General features: G+C 40.1%; 2 protein-coding genes across 5 annotated transcripts in view; both read right to left on the bottom strand.

Moving 5' to 3' along the window:
- Positions 1–3777, bottom strand: part of myot (myotilin) — a 33138-nt gene extending 29361 nt beyond the window's left edge. For both annotated transcript variants that reach the window (XM_083980945.1, XM_083980946.1), the window contains exon 1: positions 3628–3777. The gene's annotated coding sequence lies outside the window, so the exon portion shown is untranslated. The remainder of the gene's footprint in view (positions 1–3627) is intronic.
- Positions 3778–11677: 7900 nt separating this feature from the next.
- Positions 11678–24399, bottom strand: part of LOC310993003 (mitogen-activated protein kinase kinase kinase kinase 4) — a 62744-nt gene continuing 50022 nt past the window's right edge. For all 3 annotated transcript variants that reach the window (XM_083981229.1, XM_083981231.1, XM_083981230.1), the window contains 13 exons: positions 23455–23543; positions 23081–23175; positions 22046–22130; positions 21592–21768; positions 20767–20875; positions 20472–20627; positions 20186–20329; positions 19202–19336; positions 18957–19057; positions 18131–18280; positions 12973–13132; positions 12409–12548; positions 11678–11873 (listed from right to left, as the gene is read on the bottom strand). In XM_083981229.1, the coding sequence (XP_083837355.1) occupies positions 11790–11873; positions 12409–12548; positions 12973–13132; positions 18131–18280; positions 18957–19057; positions 19202–19336; positions 20186–20329; positions 20472–20627; positions 20767–20875; positions 21592–21768; positions 22046–22130; positions 23081–23175; positions 23455–23543 (1625 nt within the window). In that variant the 3' untranslated portion in view covers positions 11678–11789. The remainder of the gene's footprint in view (positions 11874–12408; positions 12549–12972; positions 13133–18130; positions 18281–18956; positions 19058–19201; positions 19337–20185; positions 20330–20471; positions 20628–20766; positions 20876–21591; positions 21769–22045; positions 22131–23080; positions 23176–23454; positions 23544–24399) is intronic.

Below are 24399 nucleotides of genomic sequence, written 5' to 3'. Positions count from 1 at the left end.
AGCGGCACATTCTAGCAGCAGAGCTGGATGTGTTGAAATCTACCGGAAAGTGATCATTACGTAACCCGTGAGACTGACAAGGAGCCTACAGGACCAGATCTATGGAACAACAACTGCAGAGGACTTGAGCTTGTTCTGTACCTGGTCGGCCTAACAAGACTCAACATGTCCAGAGAGCTAGCCAATCCTACACAGGTACAGATCAGCCTCTGTAAGCTCAGCACAGCCCCCTCACACATTCATCACTGAGCCAAAACAGATACACAGTCTCAGCAGTATAGATCATATGAGTGGACGTAGCTTCTCTAAAAATAAAGCAGCATATAACCTGGTTTTTACACAGAGCAAGCTGTTACTTCACTAACGGTGCGTTCCAGGCAACCCGTAACTCGTGTTTTTCCGACCTGTTCCTATGGTTACCCGTTGGAAAGTACAGTCAAACTTGTAACTTCCCACCTGTGAACTCGTACTAGATCGATGTTGTACTCCCAGTTCCCAGTTGTAACTCGTAATTTGCCTGGAACGCTACAAAGTCGTAACTGGTGACTTGAAGTCGTGATTTACGGGTTCAAAGGCCTGCCTGGAACGCACCATCGTCACAACAAAAAAACAACAAGAAATCTTTCATGGAACATATTGTTGCTTATTTGCCAACCAAATTAATATAAGTCAAATAAAATAAATATCCAATAGTGGGTTAGGATAAGTAGCCTACTATATATTGTGACTGTGACAATTGTTTGCCTGCTTCATTATCCATTAGTGACATAAATAGCAAACTCTACACAGCCACTAAACACCCACTACCTCACCCCACTTCCCTCAGGACGCAGATACAAGGGGGGGGGGGGGGGGGGGGGGGGGGGGGGGGGTGAGGTGCAAAAGGGCCCGCTCATCCTCAGCCTCATCCTGGCTGTCATAGCAACCCTGAACAAAAGGCCAGAGTGTGGACTTTTTTTGGATTGTTAAATGTGTATACTTCTGTCTATATGTTGTGTTATGTGTGCTGCCCAGTTACCTTTCTTGCTCTGTCCTCATGGTGGAATGTGAAACAATAAAGTCTAAAGGACTTAAGGTAGGTCCACAGGTCCACAGTCATGCGGGCTCATTCAGCTAAATGCTAACATCGGTGCGCAAACATCGGCACATCGATATGAGCATGTTGGCATGGTAATACGGTACTAGGCGGGTGCATATATGAAAAAAAAACACCTAACCCTAAAAAAATTCTAACAAAAGGTTTCTCAGCTGTTTTTTATAGTATTAGATGTCCTTAATAACATACTAAAAGTTTACCAAAATTTGGCCACTAGAAAGGTGTTATTTTCAAGATGGCGTCCAAGATGGATAGGAAGCCTGAGGAGACACCACAGGTGAATAGGGTAAAAATGTTTAACTAACAGATATCACCATGAAACTTCCCAAGTTTATCACTTACATTAAGACAAATGTTTTTTGTATTACAAGTTTTGTCAAATTGTATGTTTAAATATGTAAATGAGGCAATATCTCATTAAATATGCGCTAATTTGCATATCCGAAATGTAAAGTAAAATGTTGTATAAGAGCCCGAAATCTCCACTTCAGCAGCACTTACAGACACCAAACCTTCCAGTTTGATCCCTTTCTATATTCTGAAGGTTTTTACAAAGGGGATTGTTGATATATCATTCATAGCCTGATTTATACAACATTTTACTCCTAAAAACACGACCAACTTGAATTTTTAGGGCTGGTGACAGTATTTTCTCATTTACAGAGTGATAAAGAGAGATATCCAAAATCCCCTCTGTAAAAACTTCTGACTCTAGTATGTCAACAAAATAAAACAAGAATTTTGAAAGTGGCTTTTATCCATTGTTCAGATTTCAGATATGCAAAGTAGCGCATATTTAATGAGATATTGCCTCATTTACATATTTAAACATACAATTTGACAAAACTTGTAATACATAAAATATTTGTCTTAATGTAAGTGATAAACTTGGGAAGTTTCATGGTGATATCTATTAGTTAAAAATGTTACCCTATTCACCTGTGGTGTCTCCTCAGGCTTCCTATCCATCTTGGACGCCATCTTGAAAATAACACCTTTCTAGTGGTCAAATTTTGGTAAACTTTTAGTATGTTATTAAGGACATCTAATCCTATAAAAAACAACTGAGAAACCGTTTGTTAGAATTTTTTTGGGGTCAAGTCATATTTGCACCTGACTATACAGAATGTAGGCTACTGTAAGCACACTAATTTCAAGTAGGTTCATCGAATTCATTTATTCAAGTTTAGTATTGGATGCATGGTTGCAGGCCAGACCTATGATTGAGACTGAGAGGGAATCAAGCTGTTAGCATTGGCTAACATATTCTACCTGGTTGGTGACTGAGGTTTGGATGTTTGGATAGATGATCTGTCTGTACCTGCACACATTTTCATCTCAGTTGTCTCAGTTGATGGGGAGTTAATACCTCCACCGCATCTTCACTTTAGAATACTGAATGCAGCTTTAATTTGTGGCTCTAAAGGTGATTCCAAAGGAACGTTGCTTTTGGTAGAGAAGAGGAATTCCTCTACTTGGTATGAGCCAATTTTGAATTTCCTCAGTTGCATCATTCTGAAAAAAAAACCCTCTTAACCCCTCCACCTCTCCAGTTCCCCTAGCTCCTCAATTCGTCTGCTTGGGGGACTGATTTAGCCCAGACTGGGTCACCTGATCCGCTGTCCACCAACCACAGAGCTCAGTGGCTGAACACAGCGTCATACAGGCACGTCCCCCCCTCCCCCCCCTCAAATCCACCACCACCACCCCGGCTCTGCCCACCCACTCAGCTCTGGCTGGTATGTCTTGTGTTGCCTCACCCTGCAGGCTACGTATGTACGATAACTGACACCCTTTTTTTTCTCACTTCTAGCATTTAAACTACCAAACGGATGTAATAGATTTTACCTCCATTGCAACAGTTTGTAACTCTGATGTGGACAGATTGCATTCTGGGAAACATATATGGACAGATGTTACAGATAGATAGATAGATAGATAGATAGATAGATAGATAGATAGATAGATAGATAGATAGATAGATAGATAGATAGATAGATAGATAGACAGATAGATAGATAGATAGACAGATAGATATATAGATAGATAGATAGATAGATAGATAGATAGATAGATAGATAGATAGATAGATAGATAGATAGATAGATAGATAGATAGATAGATAGATACACAAATGACACAGCATAAATTTAGCCCACCACAGATCTCAGCTGTCCTCTTCCTTCTGAGTGCAAACTCATCCAGCTCTGGCTGCAGTATCAATAACATGTGGTATCAGGAAACATATGGCTCCTGACCAACTGAATTACAGCATTTGATTATCTGATTACTTTCTCTTCCCTCTACCAATCAAAGAGGAGAAGGCTTTGTACACACCTTTCACCACTGAATCACTCAAGACCTGGTAAGTAAACCAGATCTGACAGGTTCCCTCACAGTGTCACAGTGTGTGATAGTTAAAGGTCTAGTGTTGATCCAGCCATGCGCATGCAGACCAGGCCTGGCTGCAACTTCAACACAGAGAGAGATAACCTTAACCTTAAACCATTTCCAGTTGTTCCCCTCCTTACCTGTCAGACCTTTTCCCAGGAGAATAACAATAAAAAAAACAGTGAATGTATTGATCCAACAGGAAGTTTGAATGATCCAAATGCTAAATGTGAAACTGCTGTGTGACTGTGTGGCTGCCAGTCATGGCTTGGTCGCCGGACGCTCCCTGCTCTGGGTGAGCTGACACGCACATTTACACACAAACACACAGGCAGGGGCGTGTGTGTGTGTGTGTGTGTGTGTGGTGGAATGGGGTTAGGAGGGAATCTGAGGCTCGGAGGGGGGGGTTGGGGGTGGTGGGGGTCAGTTGGAGGGGTACTGAAGGAGCAAATTTAGAGCAGAGTAATGTTCGTCAACAGTGATGAACGCGCTGCTGAGCCGAGCTCCACGTTGAGGCCGACTGTGAGTGAAGCTCAAATTTGCTTTAACCTGCCTCTGCGTTGGTTCAGGTTCACCATTGATTCCAAACTAACCAGCTGGGAACAGAGAGATCACTTGTTGCACTATAAAGGTGAAAACCCGCTGCTGGAGGCTCGATGACCTGACTTCATCCAAGGGTGTGAGGCAGGGGCCAGGAAATCTGCGCCTGGTGCCAGTGAGTCTTCAGAGGACACATAAGACCTGCAGACGACAGGGAGAGGGAACTGTCAGTGGATATGAGTGACGCCTTTTACCTCACACATGGAACGTACTGTACATGAAACACTTGACTAAAGCAGCTTTAAAACAGAAGAGGAGTGAATTTCATCTAAATTCTCCTGATATATGTCATCATAAAGTAGATCCAGTAGCTGTGCAGTTCACATCCAAATACATCCAAACATATTTTGCACTTGCAAATACTCACAGCCCTTTGCATCAAGTCCTAATACTGTACATGTAATTCAGTTTCTCCTGCAGATGGAGGTGGACTCCAGACTTCACACCTCTCCTGATGTGTGATCCAGCAGCAATGATCAGTTTGTCCACTGTGATTAGAGACAGAAAAGCTCCAGGAGGAGATTTAGTTGCTGTTTGAGAGAAATGGTGATGATGTATGAGTGGGATAATTAAGGTTTTATCAATCTTGCATGGTGAGCGTGCATTGCGGTTGAGTGCATTAGTCATTGTTTTTGTGTTATTTTTAAAAATAACTGTACCTGCTGATTCCAGGTGTATCTGAAGCTCTCTGTGGGTGCCACTTGGCTCTTGGACTTTTGACTGTCAGAAATCTTGCAGCAGCACCTAGTTGTGGCTGGTTTATGGTGAAATAATGTTCTTTTTACTGGATAACAGCCCCAACGTTTAGAAACACACGTGTAACCAATGCCATTGGTAGAGAGCTCTTTGCTTTTATGCATCATGAGATACTTCTTGGTTGACACCTTGGTAATGACAAACCTTTTTATGGGAATCAATCATTAATAAAGCCACCCTTACAGAAAAACCACATGAACTTCACATGTGATTCACATGAAAAATTTTGCACATTTGTTTTCATGTGAATCACATGTGAATTCCCATGTGAACCCATTTTCCAAATATGGTAACATGTTTTACACATGTGCTCTACATGGTAACACATGTTACCAGATGTAATCTCAAGTTAATGTGGTTTTTCTGTAAGGGAGCTGATATTGGTTGGCTGGTTGCTTTTCTTCCTTTCAATACTAATTCCTTGTGTCATTTCACTTTATCAATCATAAATTAATTTATGGACATATGTTTTGATCTCTTTGTATGTGTGGATTACTTTGGTTGACATCTGGTGAAAATGTCATGATAGTAGCCTAGACTAGCCATCACCACTCAGTACTGAAGGCCTCAACAGGACTCAGATTTATAGAGCCCCTCTCCAACTTCAAATGCAGCATGTTGTAGTTATGATCATTTTATTTTACAATATATCAATTCTTCATCTACAAACCTGAGTTGAATAAGGCAAACCACAGTGTTTGTATCATACTCACTGAGCTTCATCAGGTCACTGGATATTACCAAGTATTCAATTAAAATGCAGGCTAGGCACATTTGACAACCAGTGAAAGTCCAATCTTTCTACTGTATCCAATTGCATTTTGGGAATTGTAGGATCCAGCATGAGGAGTGTGGGCCATAATGGGGACTACAAGTCAGGATTTTGGTCTGCATGCGTCCCCAATCTCTGAGCAGAGTGGAGCAATATTCCCAACAGAGGCTCAACATTAAAACCATAAGTAAACAGAAGGAGCCCTGAGACACAGGCAGTGAACCTCTGTGTGTGTGTGTGTGTGTGTAACTGTACAGTAATAACTGTGCTGTTGCCTTGAAGGGATGTTTTGACTTCAGCATCAGTGGATCTTGTCATCATAATGGACATCAACAAAACAAATGCTCCTGCTGCTGGTGTTCAAGCTTAGGTGACAAGTACTTGTTTTGGTATAATCACAGTTCACCAGACAAAAACTGTGCGTCACTCTTTCAGAATGAAATTAATTGGATGAAAGTTGTTCCTGATGAGTCAGTGTTGAAATGAGCAGATAAAACAGAAACACAACAAGCTTTTACATGATGTGATGGAAAACAGCAACACAGCACAGCACGACTCGATTCAAAGTATTTATTGTCGTCTCACTGTCTTTTGCGTCTTTACATGGAAACACAAGTTAGTGTGTGTTCATCTCAAAGCAGGAAGGGTTACAGTATATGATGCATCAAACACAGGTCCAGTGCAAAAAAAAAAAAAAGAAAAAAAAATTCTGTACAAAGTTACAGAATGAAATGAAATGGCTTAACGAAATATATTTTCTTGAATATACATCTATATAACATTTGGTCTTATATAATCTCATCTTTGAATTTTCAACATCATGGTCCTGTGTGTTACATTGTTAGGTTGAAAATAACCTCAGAACACAGACAGTAGTTGGAACTTGTTGGCTAAATCTCAACTTTTGGAAAAATATCCCCCAAGAACAGACGATTCAAATCTATTAGAGATCACTAATTGGCCTGTTGGTGCTTTGCAGATGGTGCTATCAATTGGGGAAGATTAATTTGGCCAGTATAAGTACACCTAAGCTGTTCTCTTTAACTTGACTCACAATCTTTTCCTCAACAAAACCCTCACATCTACAAATTCTCAATCCTCATGTGCAAGTCTAGTGCACTCTGTTGAAACCACTGACTATTAACATAAATAAATGGTTTTATTTCTCAATAACCTTTTTCTTGAATTCAGGTTTTGTTTTGAGGATTGCAGAATATTTTCTAGATTAATTAGGTTTTAAAGCAACATCCATGTTCCCTCTGATTGGTGAAACTTTTAGACTCGAGCCACCAGCCACCTCCTCTAACTCCGTCTTTCCTTTTCTTACAGACTCAGTTCCGGTTTACTGAGCACCTGTTCAAAATCTACATCGCACCCTCCCACACAAACAAACACTTTCTGCACAGCTCATCCACTCTCTTGCTCATACACAGGCTGCAAAATAACAGTTGTAGCACATGAAGCAAAACTATGTAACTTCTGAAAGAAGGAATAACAGACTTCTACTCTTACCAATTAACAGATTAATTAATAAATGATAAAATACACCATTTTTCACTTATCCTGTCCCTACAGCCTTACTCAGTCTGGAATGACCAGTAGCTTATTGTCTGCATACATAAGATGGATACTGAGAGTACAAGAGTCAGTTTACTAACACTATGACTCTTTTACTATGATTTAGCATTTAGCATTATTCTGTAACTGACACAAATTACATAGTCTTGCCTTAGAGGAACTCCCCACTTCAACAAACAGCAAGAGAAAAACAAAACAAAACAAAATATGGACGCTGTTGTGATTCAAAGGAAGAAATCTGATCTAAGCAGCAGCAAAGACACTTGACGGAAACATGGCATCAGCGTAATGTTCACCCTCCATGATTAGCTTTATTTTTTGAAAATGGAGCCTCCTGTGCCTCATGCATTAAACCCCAACTCCTGCACAATGTAAGTCAGCCACAGGCATGCAAATACTATCCCACCACCATGCCCAATCCAGTGACACTTTCCAAAATTAAGATGAAAGGTCCTTCAACTGGGCTGGGGGTGGACAGGAGAGAGAAAGAGACAATGGAAAGCTATGGAGAGAATAAGAGAGTTGGGCGGGGTGTGTGTGTGTGTGTGTGTGTGTGTGTGTGTGGGGGGGGGGGGGGGGGGGGGGTGAGAGGAAGAACAGGTACAGAGAAGACCTGAGCAAAAGTGTCGGAGTGAAAAACAGGCAGCAGAGAGAGGAGATGTGTTGACAAAGTGAGAGAAAAAGAGTTGGTGGGAGAGCTGGAGAAGTGAGTCACAGCGAGCCTGAAACAGAATCTGTCATCATCTTAACCAGAGGAAGGTGTAGGAGGGAGTGCGGAGCGCTCTCTCTTTCTCTCATTAGTGACAGAGCTACAGTCAAACTTGCAACACATGAAGACAAAGTGCAGGAGAAGACAGAGAAGTTAGCGTCTAATAAATCACACAAGTATCACTCACATTAACACTGGCTCTGGTTAGCTTGAGTTCTGCTGTTTCTTGAAGCAGGGTGAGGAAAAATACTGAATATAAAAACCAATATACTTATCACTGGAAACGTTCAATAGAAAGTAATGGTGCTTTTACCATAATGAGTTGACTATGGAGCAGTACAAAGGAAATTAACTTCTTTTCTTAACAGCACAAATGACATGTCCCTAAGAGACTGGGTGGTACTGTATAAAGGTGGTTACCTAATGGGGCTAAAGAATATGATAAAGTCCAACTCATAATAGAATCTTTAATTATATATAATTATATCAGTGGTATTCAAATAAATACATTACTGCTTTTAATAGTAGGGGGTTGAAACTAAATTGTAATTACCATCCATATCCATATCAATTCTCATTTTGACAACTGGAAAACAGCAGGAATGACAGTGACTTATTAAAGAGCTGGTTAATAAAAGAACTCACTAACGAACTCCTGTGTTTCATGGCACTACGTGTAGCCTACTGTTGGTGACATGACCGTGTAGAGTGAAGCAGGTACAGGCTACATGTACTGTGGACAGATGGTGGAACCACTGTGGTAGTTCAGGACCGATTTTAGTCTGGTCTTTCATCCAATGTGGCCAGAGTCTTGTTCAGGATCCTGACCAGACCAGACCAAATCTGAGTTTAAACTAGCACAGAGCCTGTTTCTAAAAATGACGAATGATGAATGTCCTGCTCCAGATAGAAAATTAAAGATTATAGGGATATTTTTGGAGGGCGTAGGTAGGATGTCAAGTTTTAATTGAAACGGTACAAAAGTATGCGAGAGTCCTTATGAGTAATCTTGTGCAGAAACATTACACAGTTGAGCAACTGACAGCTGACTTGCCAAGATTTGCTGTTATCCGAGACACAAGTAGAAATCTCCATACAGTATTTAAAGCCAGTTAGCTTAGCTCACATAGTTCAGAACACAACTAGCCCATGTTAGCTAGCAATACTGCCTTTGTTAGTTTGTCTAAATTAATCTACATTCCTGTATTTCCACGCACTGTAGCCACGTTAGCTAGCTATCTGGTCCGGTGTGTTGGTAACAACTTAACTATAAGAGAGTCTCTATCAGAAAGTTCATTTTCCAGTTTAAATTATTCTCACAGAACCAGCTGCAATATTTATATCAACACTATAATAAAAAGTGTCATTGAATATAAAACATTTGGCACAATTTGTTACGGCCCCAAATTGAGGAGTAAATACAATATAGAGAATGGCGTAACTAAATTAGCTGTTCAAGCTAAATCGTATGAAATAAAAATTGATATAATTCATAATTAAACATATTGCAAATTCACATTTGAAGGTAAAACCCAATTATTTCTCCACTTTTACCAAATGAAGCATTGTAAAAAAAAAAACAACAACAACATACAGGCTATAAACTATAAGAACAACATTGCATATATTTTATATATTTTGTTGTGAATTAACAAGACACTAAAGTCCTGGGAGATTTTGCAGGATGATTTGTTGATTGGAATCTTTTGTACAATAATATAATTTTGCAAATTAATTTGATTTCTGTCAATACTTTTTTTTCAATCTCCATTCAGATGTCAAATCAAATGGTCAGTTGTTATTTGAAAGCATCTTAAGTATCTCACATAGACAGATTCAAATAAACCAAAGCATCAAAACCTTGATCTTTGAGTTCATGCTTTGAAGCTCATTGTGTAAATGACGTATGAACAAACTGGGCATTTTGTACTTTTTCAGCCCATCTCATTGCATCTCTTCAGGTCCTGGGTCAAAAAACAAAACACAAAAAAAATACAAAAACAAAATCCTCACAGAGACCCATAAAAAACAAATGTGCATCCCATGTTGGGTAGTGTAAGATACAGATCTAAAACCAAAGGCAAACAGTAATCTCTTCAATACTGACTGGAGAATGGCTTTAAATGTTCCCCACTTTGAAACATAAAAAAAACATTTCAAAGTATGATATATTAACAGAAAACATGTACAAGTTGGCCATTGTGCAAAGAGCCTGACTTAAACAAGTTAGGAGAAAATCAACCACAAAACAGAATTTACATGATACATGATTTGATCTCAAACAGGTCAGATTGGTCAACTTGAACATGAGCCTTCAAGTTCACTGTCAGTAGCTCATGCCCATATTCACAAACCATTTTAAAGATCATGGACGTAACATGTATTAACTCTATTTTGGGATGGAATTTCACATTCATAAGCCTGTAATTCTGTACACATATGTAAAGATGGCTTGTCAATTATACAATATTTAGAAAACAGTGCTTTGTACAAGATTATACACATCCTACAGCTGTACAAAATAGATGCAAGAAAAAAGAAAAGCATTCATCGCCTGTTAAAGAGGAGTCATTGTCATCATCTCTACTTGTTTACACCAGAATAATGGCTCCTACTGTAGAGTAACAACCTCTTCAGGTCCTTATCATATTGCAATAAGACTAAAATAAAATGGTCCATACTGTATCTGTGATAGAGTGAATGCTCAAATTAATACTGAAGAGGTCTGGTCCCAAGCAATCCAAAAGTATTTTTTGCTTAATTGGCGACTGATTTCAGGCTAAGCTTAGTAATATGACTTACTGCTCAATATAAGGAACAGAATGACCTGATTAAAAAGACTAATACAACTATGTCTTTTATATTTCAAACTTCATATTTGGAGTTATTATGAGGTTTGCATGGACAGTGTCCTTACAGATAAGGATACAGTTAAATCTGACTAAATGGATCTACAACGACAGGGTGTTACACTGATTCCCAGAAAAAAACTGTCACCATCGACAAACTCTTCTTACAAGCAGTGTCTCTAAAAAGTGGAATGATATACGGCCGCTGCCCTACTTAGCCAACGACTTTGAGCCCAACCAAGTCTTTGAAATGCCCCCATGATGATGTCCTTGGAGGAAAATGAGGTTGATGCTCCTCTAGTTTTCACTCTGTCTAGATGAAGAGGAAGCAGTGGATCCAGTAATAGTAATGTAGACATAATTAAGCTGATTAAACAATAACAACAGGTCCTTTGAAAGAAAAAGCGATCCACAGAAGATGAGCTGGATGTGGAGCAAACTGAACAAACTGCTGTGGTCTCCAGTGCTGACGGATGAGTAGAGGAATCTTGAGGCCAGATGTGATCTGGTGTTCATTAGGAAACGACACAATCCGTTGATTCAACTCATCAATTTAGGTCCAGGTGGATTTTGATCAAACAGGACCCAAAATGAGGTTTGGCCACATTGGTGTGGTGTCGGTTCGCAGACTAGGAAAGATAGCTCGGAGTAACACTGATACTGGTGGTTGTAACTTATAACTTTTTCACTGACATGTGAGGTGGTTGTGAACTTTTTTTTTTGCAAAATATTTGGTCCAGATTTTTTGTGCACATGGGAAGAAGCAGTGTTCCAGGCTTCAGTAGTCAACGGTGGAGTGACAGGTCTCAAGCATTCATGCTGCAGCTGGAGTCATGGTCAATCATCAACTCATGCGCATTTACATGGAAAGCAGACAAGAGTAATGGATCCAGGGGGTGTTTAGCTGATCCTTGAATGGACCAACTGTCAAAGGAGACCAACATCAGTCAGTTCAAATATAAAAAGGCATCACGAGGCGAAGCCGGAATAATGAAGGCAGACGTCACCAGTTGATCCCACAGTTCACAGGTCCTGTCATTACCAGCTGAACAATGAGTTCTGTCCAAGAGTCATGAAGTAAATCTGACTGCTGCCGCCCGAGTGCACTGAGGCAAAAAACACCTGCAGCGAGAGAGATTCAGGTTTAGGTTGAATGTCCACAATAATGCCGTGGTTTCAGAGTATTTGAGATTAGTTTGTTCAAAAACAATCAAATCTTTTTGAGGTTAGGTTTGGGGTTGGACACAAATGTTATCTCACATCATATAATTTTGACAAAAATCCTGGGGGTTACCTTCAGCCACATCTCATGGCCTTCTTTCCCCATGGGGATTGTTCAGTTGTCAACACATTAAGTTTGAAACTTTGATTAGATCAGAACAAGCAAGTCATTCTGTTCAGGACAACATTGAGATGTGGCTGAAGGACTTCCAGAAGATATCTAGTGGGTGAAGTTTGTGTTTTAATATATATTATGTATAAGCTGATGGGAATTTGTTTAGAAATAAAAAACACCCCAGGACATTTTTTTTTAGATAATACTGTAGGGTATTTAATACTTTTTAATATTTGATAATAAATTATTGATGTACCAGAATTTGTGAAAATGCTGAACTCTGTGTTGTGGTTCTCAGTGGCCTGAGGTGTCCTTCCTTACCTTGTCATTCCTTTCACAAAGAAACTTGAGTTTTTGGGCCTTTTTGTGCATGAAAACTCCCTCCAGGTTTCCTGTGTTGGCAGACCTCAGCTCAATGGCCTTCTCTCCCCAACCCATCACCTGGTTAGACTGAAGGTAGGCTGGAGAGAGAGAGAAGGAGAGACAGGGAGACAGAGAAACAAAATAAAGATGTGTAACCTACAGAAAATAGGAAATGTGTGTGGAACTATCAGCATACTTCCCTTACAGTCCATATGCTAGAATAATGACCCATCTACTGGACTTAACGCACATCCACTCACACACACAAACACACACCCCAACTGGTTTATTTTTAGCACTACCCTGTCCCAAATCTGTCTCCACAGAATCTGGTTCAGGGTAAGTTCCTGTGCTTGCGACAGCTGCTGATCTAGAACCAGTAGACCAGGCAGCAACAAGCCGCCACAGCGACGCTCTGCAGTGAATTCAGGGGACGAATCTACTTGTTGAAATGATTAAAATCTTAAGATTGTGTGTGTGTTGTCACCTCAGGCCTGTGGAACCAGTATAAATGAAACGTACCGACTGATGCAGGCATCTCCCCCCACTGCAGCACTGTATCCTTGGTGATGCGTCCGTAGGTGTCAATGTAGACGCCCTCGTCTTCGTAGCAAACCAGAACCTCTGTTCCAGCGCTGTTTGGCAATATGATGATGGCATGGGGACGGATGGAGCCCTGGATCTGTGTGACAAAACAAACACAAGATTGTATTTCAAATTGAAACAGTTCACTGTGTTTCAACGTTTGGACACTTCTTGGTATATGAAATGCAAGAGAGTCTTTCACAATATTATTTCTGACAAGGTCTTTCAGTTGCAGAACCAAAGGCCAGCTGTCAGTGAAACACTAGAAGCTATCCAAGTGGAAAAAAAGTGAAAGGAGCAAACTGCTGTGAGTGATCAAAATGTCTTAAGGAAAAGAAACAAAAACAGAGTTTAGGATGGGGAGATAAGATTATCTGAAGCAAAGATGTGGTTCTTCTTTCAAAGTTAAGACCTCTTCAGAAAATTGGATACACGCCAAAAATAAACCTATTGATTGTTATCATGAAAACATCAACAAATGAAAGGTTAAAGTTTCTCTAACCAGTTCAGAAACATCTGTCTCATCCCAAGAACAAAGTGTCTAACCAGTGCAAAGACATTTATCAAGACTTCAGAGACATTTCTCTCTGACAGTTCAGAAACACATATCAACCATATCAACAACATTCACTGAAGCACTTCAAGAGCATCTACTAACCAGCTCAGAAAACAAACATGAAACATGGTCGAAAGGGTTTATCTATCCCTTAATCTTAAACTGACTAGTGAGAAAAACAGAAGAAGAACAGAAAAACATCAGCGTCTGTCAAACTGAAAACCAGCAACGTGTTTCTGTGAGAAAGGAAAAAAAAACAATCAACAGCTTGCATCTGAACCAACAGGGAATCCCTTCAACAACAAAGCCTCCTCCAGGAAAAAGACATAAACAGTCTGGCGCTACTCTGCGCTATGTCATACACAGCGGGTAAATATAGTTTCATGTGAGTGTGTTTCATACATTACCAGAGTGTGAGCCACCACAATCCTGAGCATCAGAACAGGCATCCACAGACGCAACGCAATCTTAATCCTCTGCCTCGGAATCAGCATCGTTACATAGTTTGAAGGTAACAAATGGGAGATGTGTGTGCGTGTGTGTGTGTGCGCGCGCGTGTATCTTTAAGTGGGTGAGCGGTGCATTGTGTGTGGGTTAGGACTGCGTTTGTGTATAGCTGAATTGCTTTTTGACCCTGACAATGTGATCTGACTGCGGCTTACTATTGATGCAAGCAGGTATGTGTGTGTCTGCGTGCGTGTGTGCGTGCGTGTGTGTGAAAATTGTGAAAGAGTTTGTGTAAATGAGTGTGTATCTGTCTACAGCTACGGAAAAAGCCTGGAAGTGTGAAGTGTCTGCAAGAGCACTCAAAGAAAGTGAACTATGAGCATGTTGAAGTATAAGTGAGTGGGTTTAAAAGTGTACGGTAGTAATGTGTGTGTGTGTGTGTGTGTGTGTGTGTGTGTGTGTGTGTGTGTGTGTGTGTGTGTGTGTGTGTGTGTGTGTGTGTGTAAGAGAGAGTGAGAGTGAGAGAGAAAAGGAAAAAGCAGAAAGGCTGAAGAGCTGAAATGATATCGCAGCAGTGGCGGCAGCAGCAGTAGCAGTATAAGGCACCGGTGTAGTAGGCAGCTGTGTGCACACTCGCTTAATATACCAGAGGAGGAGTGAGCGAAAAAAAAAACACTCAAGAGGAGCAAGAACAGGTCAGGACACACACTCTCACACACACGGTTAATGATGGTGGGACAGGAGGGAGGTATTTTTAGAGCTTATTTCTCTCTTCCCACTGTATGCTCTCCCTCTCTTGCCTCAACTTCCCCTTGCTTAGAGAAAGTAGCACACAACAGATATAGCTGGGGTAATGTGTGTGTGTGTGTGTGTGTATTAGCATGTGTGATATGTGTGAGTGAAAGAAAAAGGTGTAAGAATGCAAATTAGACAGAAACTCACTAACTACTACAACTAACCCTACACAGAGATCTCGCACAGGAAACAAAAACTATTCACTGGAGATGAAACAAATGAAAACGAAAATTTCCTTTATCCATGGAAATATGTCAGTTTTATCCGATTACTTTGAGAGTTGCAGGGATATGAATATGTCCTGTGAGTCACAAACGTTTATCAGATTTTCCATATTTTTGACACTATATATGATGATTATTTTGGTAATAGCATTTCTATTTGAATGTATACACCACATTAAGTGAAAAATAAGGGGCTTTTTTTGTGAAATTGCCATGTAAAACTAGTGTTACATGAAGAGCTGCTGGGTAAGCACCACTCTGCCCTGTTGCTGTGAGGAAAACTACTTGCACCACGTGTAGCATGAAATCAAATCACAGTTGCTCATGATGGAAAAGGGCAGATTACCGACTTGACATCTTTATTAACATAACTTGAGTTTGTTTGGCTGAACTGTAAACTGATACGCTGAAGACTGCAGCATTACACCATCAGTACCAGTGTTGGACCACACCTCATTAGCATAGTGTACCAGCAAATCAGCAAGATTTCAAAAAATATAACTTTAAGCTATGAGATGAGACCTGGAATGAGACGTTGATTTGATCAGTCACTTCATGAGTAGAGCACAACTGCACTGAGAAACAGCAGGTGACAAAATGTTTAACATTTCTGCAGCCACCCACTCAACACCATATGTGTGAAAATAAATCTGGTCGAGTCCGCAGATGGTGTACAAACCAGATACCTAACAACATAACAGGAGAAATGCTGGTTATACACATATGAAAAACAGGCTTTAAGTGTCAATACTTCACATACATCCTGAGCATTGAGCTTCTCTGGCTCTTGGTAAAAACATATTTAAGAGGATGTGTCAGAATCTGAATGTGAACATGACTCACCAGAGGCTACAGTGAGTTTTACGTGCCCACATACAGCAGAGAAGAGAGGGAAAAAAATGACCAGCTCCATCTCTAATTGCACCAGCAGTGGGCGATTTGTTAAAAAACACAGACACAGATTCACTTATAAAGGACCTTTTTGAAAAGCTCAAGTTTTACAGACTTCCACAATCCACTGTAACACAAACCCACCCCAAACACTCGAAATACATGAAGCCACCAAATGTGTCAGTAATCGCATTGTTTACCTTATAAGATATCCTTTCTAACTTACAATAAGGATGATATTTAAAACATTGAGTGCTGAAGGATGAATTGATATGTTGCAAACAGTTGCCTGGCATAATAGATACAGTATTGTATTGTAGACTGTTTGACTTGCTGTTTGTCATAGCTCTAACCCTGTATCACTATCATATCAAAATCAAAATCTATCGAGTGCTCCTTTGATTATTGTCCAAACTTACATCCACTCCAAAAGTAAATATTCAACTAAAATAAAATAAAATAAAACGTCTGAGAACATACACAAAAGTGCCTTTTGACCGAAGCTCCACCGGATCAATTTCTGCAATTTTAATCTGAAAATTCAGGAAAACAAAACAAAACAAAACAAAACACTAAACGATACCATGTCTGAACAGAAATGTGATCATGAGTCATAACATTCTGCTGTCAGAGCTTCCTGCCCACAGACTGGAGAGAGAGGGAGAGGGGGAGAGGTAAATGTAGAAAAAGAGAAGAACAAAATGAGGAGAAAACGAGCAAATGAATAATTCCACATAGGATGACAGAGTGGGAGGAGAGAAAATGAAGAGATGGATAAAAGAGAAGGAGAAGTGTTTGACAGCTATAGAGAGTGGGAGGAGAGTGGAGAGAGAGGTGGAAAGAGGAAAACATGAGAAATAAAGGAGAGCCATGACTGACATCTGTAGACTGAGTAGGAGGAAGAGGAGGAGGAGAGCATCCAGAGAAGAGAGGTGAGATGGCTTAACGGTGAGATAACAGCTGATGGGTAGAGAAAAAAAATGTATAGGAAAATGCCTGTATGGGTTTCTCATATTCAGTTGCTTCAAAATGCATCCAGCCCTGACGATCTTCAACATGTCAAGCCAGAGGAAACATTATTAATAACATATGTATTGATGATATGTATTTGCAATGAAGGAGGGACTTGTTGATAAATTAAGAACGTTGTGTATATATTTATGTATAATGTAATGTAACTTAAACTTACACTTAAAAAAACAGGGAAAGCTTGTTGATTTTCCAAAGACTGTGTGAACTAACTACATTTTAGGTTTTTACTCTTCTACTACAAGTGTTGGTCAATTCAATATTGTGCACAATTGTATTTGATATATGAGAATAGATCGTAGAAAAAGATATCTGAAAATCCTCTGTGAGCCTTTCATTAAAGCATTCAGGAATCCTTTGTCATTAATAACACTGGTGATTGTTAAACGAACTGGAGCCAATATCCTTTCACTCACAGTCGTACAGGTCGGTGCAGATGAGCACCTTCGGCATCGGCCAATTGAAGCAGTTTAAGGATCATAGGAGCAGTTTACTCTTTCATCGCTGCCAGGCCATATAGAAACTGCATAACAAGTGCAAAGGAGGAACATACCATCATATCATACCAACAGTGGCATGATGCCTGGGACACTAAAACACTCTCATGTGCACCCCAAATTACAGGCATCCAGACAGGGCCAGTAAAACCAGCATCATGCTGGTAGGTGAGGTAGCTGAAGTTAAAGTATTATTATAGTTTTGATTATAAATATTCATTAACCCTTTAATTTAGAGGTCACTAATTACATGATAATGTCAAGAAATAGCCTAGAAATAACGGCCAATTTCATAGTAATGTCATGTTTTTTGTAAAGGCAAAAGATTACACATGCTTGTCATGCTTTGAATTTTTTGGGGAAAAGCCAGACTTTTTCTTCAGTAAGTCTTTGCAATTGTCAGTTACAATCAATTATTTCTGGGCTATTTCTATGCAATCAATCGTTATTTCTTGGATATATTTCTCGACATTACTATGAAATTGACAGTTATTTCTAGGCTGACATTATGACTGAATTTATTGGTATGTCATGTAATTAACGGCCTGTAAATTAAAGGGTTACCAAATATTTCAGACTATTTCCAGTGCTGCCATAAAACCTAAAACAAACAGGTTCGGTGAGACTACAGCAGAGTATACCAATGAGAGTCTTACATGTGTAGGCAGGTAGAGGTCGTATGGTGTCCCAGAGTCAACATCAATGGCGTGGAAACCGGATAAGGAGCCGTAAATGACCTTTAACCTTTGACCTTCCTCCACTGTCAGGTCAACAGACAGCGGTCTTTGAGGCAGGGACCTGAACGACTGGACAGACACAGACACAAGAACAGACACATAATGTTACATGTAATAATCAAACTAGGACTGCTCTGTTAATAGTTAATCAGCAATGACTTTGATGGTTTGAGGAGCAGTTGCATAAAAATAGGCATCCTAAGATAGTGACGCTCAGATTAACTCAGAACAAGATAATCAGGTGTATTTTGGGGCGTTTCTGAGCAGAGAGGGTTAAACTCTGTTGTGTGGGAAAAGTGGCTCAGGCCACAAAGGACATAAAGAAATGGAGCACCGCTCTGCTGAGAATCTGTGTGTATGGCTCTCATAACCTGGATGTGTCATGTCTGTGTGTGCGCTTGTGGAAATGACCCTATTAGATTTTCTTGTCTATCAGAAAATGTATCTCTTTTGTCCTAGATATGATGTGGTGAGGATGACAGAGGACAGCACTGGTAAACTGTGAGTGGAGGTTAAACCACTTCAGAGATAATAATCAAGGATGTGACGGAGAAAATCAGGCTAATAACTAATTCCTTTTTTTTTCTAAGATTCTGATTGGTAGGTTTTGCTCACCACTGAATCACTGTATTCATATTATTCATATCTGGTTTACATGATTTCTAGGGTTAAGAGCTGCTAATTTAATGATTTTACACACATAACTCAAGTACATTAGCTTATTATTAAATACAGTATTACTAACCTTGAAGGCCATGAATTTGTGGTAGGGTTTCGGGGCCCAGGCGTACACTTCCACAGCATTCTTCAAAGCAATCACCAAGAACTTTATCTTTTCGTAACGCACTGAAAAACAAGATGGACAAAGAGACTCTGACAAATCTGTGCTTGAGAACTCTGCAATCTCTGAAACATTATCTGTGTTTGCTACTTTCCAGTGTGTGTCATTGAAAAATAGTGGCTTAAAATAAGCACTCAGTGTAGACTTACCAACTTTATAGTGCGCACATCCCTCTAGGTCACCTACTGATGTCCAGCCCTGTCTCTTCTCCACCTCTGGGTCGTTATGGAGGATTTTATTCCTCAACCAGGACAGGTAGTAGAGGCGAAGTTTGTTCTTTTTACCTAATAAACAGATAGGGACAGTTAAAGGGATGGATGCAGGTCAGTACTGTTTAGATTATATTCATTTCTGGGTAGTAATTGTGCTGAAGTATGTGCTAATAAAACTGAAACAAAAAAACATGATTTATCAATTTGTACTGATCAAGGAAAGATTACACTTTCACACTCTACCTAACATCCATGCAACTACACACAGCAAGGCATTTTCCTTACAAGCAAGTTTGTGATCTGACTTTAAACTCTCATATTATGAAAATAGATTAATTTGATTTGCTTAAAGAAATTTCTAATTTTCTTTATCCAGATTCACACATTTGGTCTGAGATTTCAGGCAGCTTAGATTTATATAGACTAGGGGTGACCTTGAATAATCGACTATTCAATGATTTGATTCGGAGAGGTCTGATTCCACTATTAACCTCATCGTCGATTTTATCTGATTTTACATAGAATTTCTTTGTTTTATTATAATATAGGCGAGCCTATTTTGACACAAACATCACAGTGAGTGCTCGAGCACCGGGGCGCTTATCTTATGCCAACTGAAGAATTACATTTGTTTAGCCAGTTGTTTTAGCTCTTTTATTCGGAGCAGAAAAAGATAACAGAAACATAAACATACATAAACAAGATGAATCAGATTCAACTATGAAAATTCTTAGTCGAGGACACCCCTAGACACTTGTCTGTTTCTGTATACAGTACAGTAAATTATACAGTACTATTAGTATTTACATCCAATAAAACTTGGTATCTCTGTATCTGTGTTCTACAGTTCTACACTTTATGTCTGAAGGCTCAGTAGCTGACTTATCGGTGCATGTGCACATTAACCTACATATTATTTACCTGATATAGTGATGAGTACATTGAGTCCCTCCAGGACGTCCATCTGCTGAAACCTCCGTCTGCTGATGAGGGAGTAGACTTTCCCCTGACCACTTCTGTCCAGCAGCCACAGACCGTTCTCTGTCCCCACCAACAGATTCACACCTACAGAGCAAAACATAGTCAAACCTCTCACCCACCAGCCACATGTTGAACCACACGTCCTCTGTAAATTCAAATATAACCAATACAGTATAGAAAGTCTGCACAAAACCGGACATTGACCAGTGATGCCAAAAGCACAAACCCCATAGTCCAGCACAGAGAACCTCGGTGTTGAACTTCTTCTTGTACTTGCGGATCTCTGGGGTGTCGCTTTGTGGTCGAATGTTGGTCGGGTTCACATTCACCACAGAGCCTTTCCTGTGGTTCTCTCTCTTGATTGGCTCACCCTTAATGCCAGCTACACAAGAACGAGAAGACAAATAATTGGTATCTCTCATGGCGACCTCATAAGAATATGTAAGCATGAATGCAGTGCTGTATGTTTGTTTATTGCATGTACAAGTGTATAGTGTGCAGGCGTGTGTGACTGCACTCACTGGGGCTCTGTGGTGGCGATGATATGGGGATCAGTCTTGGATCAATGAAGGACAGAAAGGAGGAAGAGGAGGACGTTGAGGTGTTTTTACCAGTAGGACTGCTGACAGCCTGATGGGAACAACAACAACACGCACATTTATTCCACACTACTTTTTATTGTTTGGTGTTTATGCAAAAAAAAGCAAAAACTAAAATTAATACTATTCATAGCACCTTTATTATTGTACTTCACTCTAAAACGACTGCATCAAAACATTTTTTGCATTATTGTAACCAAGCATTATTGGGAAACCCATGACTGATATCACTACAGTACGTCTTCAGTTACACTAAAAGACACACACATGCTGATAACAGTGTACCTCAACTGTGCCACCGCCTCCCTCTAGTGGAAAAACATAACTAGTGCAACTGGTCAGAATTATTTCCTCAAACATGAACGACAGCCTTAGACAGTTTTCAAATATTTATTCACTTGCATGATGAGATTTGTCCAATCTCTCCAAAATAAATCGATGAGGTCAAGACAAACTTGAAAACATATTGATTTGAGTTACTAATACGTCTTCACTGGCAGACTGCTTCAGTTTCTGATTATGTCAATGGGAGAATCAATAACTCTGTAGAAGGGAGTTGTTGAAGTGAATGCGTTGATGAAATAATATTATTTCTGATCACACACTCTACAGCTGTGAGAAGTGAATGATAAGGAGGAATAAAGTATAATATAAATTACTTTAAAAATGTGTGTGTGCATGTGTGTGTGTCTGCTCCTGCAAGTCAGTCGGTCTACTTGTGTCTGTCTGACTGAACGTTATTCTTACCATACTCTCGTGTAGATCCTGGTGTGTGGGGCATCGAGGGGCCGTGGGCGACTGCGAGTAGCTGAGTTCACGTGTTTGCTGCAGTTGCCCCAGTGCATTATGGGTAGGACTAGAGGAAGAGGTTTTCTGCAGAAGGTCTGGCAGCAAGTATGTATCATCTGAACCCATCCCAGAGAACTGCACCACACAAACACACATACAAAGTCGTGAGTGAGGGTGCCTGAGTGACAGTTTCTCTTCTGATTCTGTCTTTGATGGTTCAGATGGTCCTGGAAGATCTTAAATTATTTATTGTCAACAGAGAAAATGAATCCAGCAACATGGGAAATCCTCATCTGTGTAGTGTAGGCATGGACATTATAACTTTTAGACATGCTGATAGGTGGATGGGAACTGGGTAGTGGGCTTGTGTGTTTATGTGTGTGTGTGTGTGAGTGTGTGTTTGTGTGCGTACCTGATTAAGATTGTGGTGAGGCTGCAGTACGATGCCATCAGGTATTCCTCTGAAGTATTTCCCTTTTCCATTGGACAGGCCAGACCTTGAAGTACATGGACAGGTAAGGTAATGAGTCTGACTTAAGGTGTTGCAAGTTTTCAGGTTAGGGTTATCAATAACCTCAGGACCAAAGGCAAAAAAAAACAAACAAACAAAAAAACCCCAAGGCAAATTAAATTCCTGGAATTGAATGTAGAACCATAAGAGTAATAATAATGTCAAAAATCATAAACATGGTGCCCCTTGACCTTTGGACACAAATACATTGTATCATAGAAATGAAACAATTTGCTTCATCTCAAAATTACAAGAATGTACATCATCGTTTTTTAATTTAATTTAATTTTTTTTAATTTTATTTATATATATATACACATATATCAAGAGTCAGTGAAACGAAATTTCGTTCTATGCACACTGTGTATTTTTGAATGACAATAAAGTAGCTATTCTATTCTATAGACCAGTGGCAAAGCTTGACCTCCAAGGTTTAAGATGATTCAACAAATCCTAAACATTTCAAGATCTTGCCCATCTGTCAAACTATTGTGGGTTCAACTTTCGTTTAGTGGTCGTAAGGCCAAACAATGAACGGCGATATGGCCCAGTGTAACACCCAAATTGCTGGAGGACCTTTCTCACTAAAATCTGTCAAAAAATAATTTGAACATGATTATTTGTGTGTATCATTCAGCTCTGTCGTCAGAGGAAACTTTCACAATAGATGCAGCAAAACTCTAAGGAAGAGAGGGGACTCACATGCTGTTTTCACTTGTTAAAAATAGGTTTCACAATCGCTTTGTCACATCCTCACAACATATCATGTTCCACTTTGTGGAACTCAGTTGTGCTCAGTTGTTTGTCTGAAAGACTTCATTGTCCCTTTCTTGGGTTAAAAGGGAAGCTCGGCTGAAGTGTCTGGTGTTTTCCACACCAGGAAGGTTTTTTACAACAGTCACAATGAAACTTTAGTACTGAGGCTGGAGCTCTCACCTGTTCCTCTCCTCGTCATCGCTGCTACCGATCTCATCACTGGAGGAGGAGTATTCTGTGGCTTTGTTAAACCGGGTGAGAGCAGATTTGACGCCCTGAGTGGTGGAGATGAGGAAAATAAGGTGACATGAGTCAGAAAATCACAGAAAATGCAGAAGAAGGACAAAATAAAGAAAAAGAAAAGGCATGTGCTTCTTAAGAATTGCTCATTGCCAGGCAAGGTCAGTGTTGCTGCCTGCACGGCTTCAAAACAAGATTCATTTCCTGTTCAAGAGTCTTTGGATATTCTGCTCACACACGTGTCAGAGTCTGATCTACTTTTGAACAATGTTTTGCAGAACGACACGTTTCCAGGAGACTGACTCTTAACTTACCTGTGTATGTCCGCCGGTTATGTTGTCTTGTGTGTTTCTGTACTGCTGCAGACGGTGCTGTAGGAGAGGACTCTCCAGCTTGAAGTAACCTACAGCACACAGATAAGCACACGCTAACATTACTAGCAGTTATGCAGTGAACAAACATTCATAAACCGACTAATACACAAATAGCACCTGTGTGATCTTAAGAAAAACACAGAGCAGTGTGGCCCGCCCAATACAATCAGTGGTGAGAGGTATTATTAAGAAGATCAAACAAAGCAATGATCCAAAATGACAGCCTGGCCTCTACAGGGATCACACATTGTGTAGTTTAGATTAATTTAAAGCCCTAAACCATCATTGTGGAGTTACATTAAAGTGGCCAGCCGAAAGCAGAGCTTATGGATCCCAGGCAGTTTGCTAACAGGTCTGTGGATGAGTCAGTCGGCTCCAGACTGCACTTCATCCTCCAATCTACGGGCAGGATCCTCAGCTCAGCGTTTAGTACAATTGAGCCCGAGCTCCTGCACACTAGGTTCTCCCAGCAGACTGACTCACATTAATGGGTTAGTTTAGCCTTCTCATTATGGTCTGTTGGTGCGAGCATGCTGGCTTTAGCATCGTTGAGTAGACAAATGTGCCACAATTCTGGAAAAGGTGAAAGTTTCTCCACCACATACCTGGAGTTTCAGGCAGCGGAAGAGTGTGAGAAGATGAGATCAAGAGGAAACATCTTTGTCACACAAATCTAATGGACTTTTATGGGAAAACACGGTGTAAAAGTTGATGAACTCTAGGACCAGCAGCGCTCCAGAGAGAAGGTATCAATCCCTTCACCTCTCCCTCACAAAGTAAATCAATTTGTACATTATTAATGCCACAAATAGCTTTTACTCAGTTGCGGAAAAAGCTGATAAAAGGCTTTTTTTTTTCACCACAGTAAAGCTTTCTGCGTCTCTT

Source organism: Trachurus trachurus, assembly GCF_905171665.1.
Source record: "Trachurus trachurus genome assembly, chromosome: 10".
In the NCBI taxonomy this organism is placed as follows: domain Eukaryota; kingdom Metazoa; phylum Chordata; class Actinopteri; order Carangiformes; family Carangidae; genus Trachurus; species Trachurus trachurus.
This window is presented reverse-complemented; position numbering and strand designations above follow the sequence as displayed.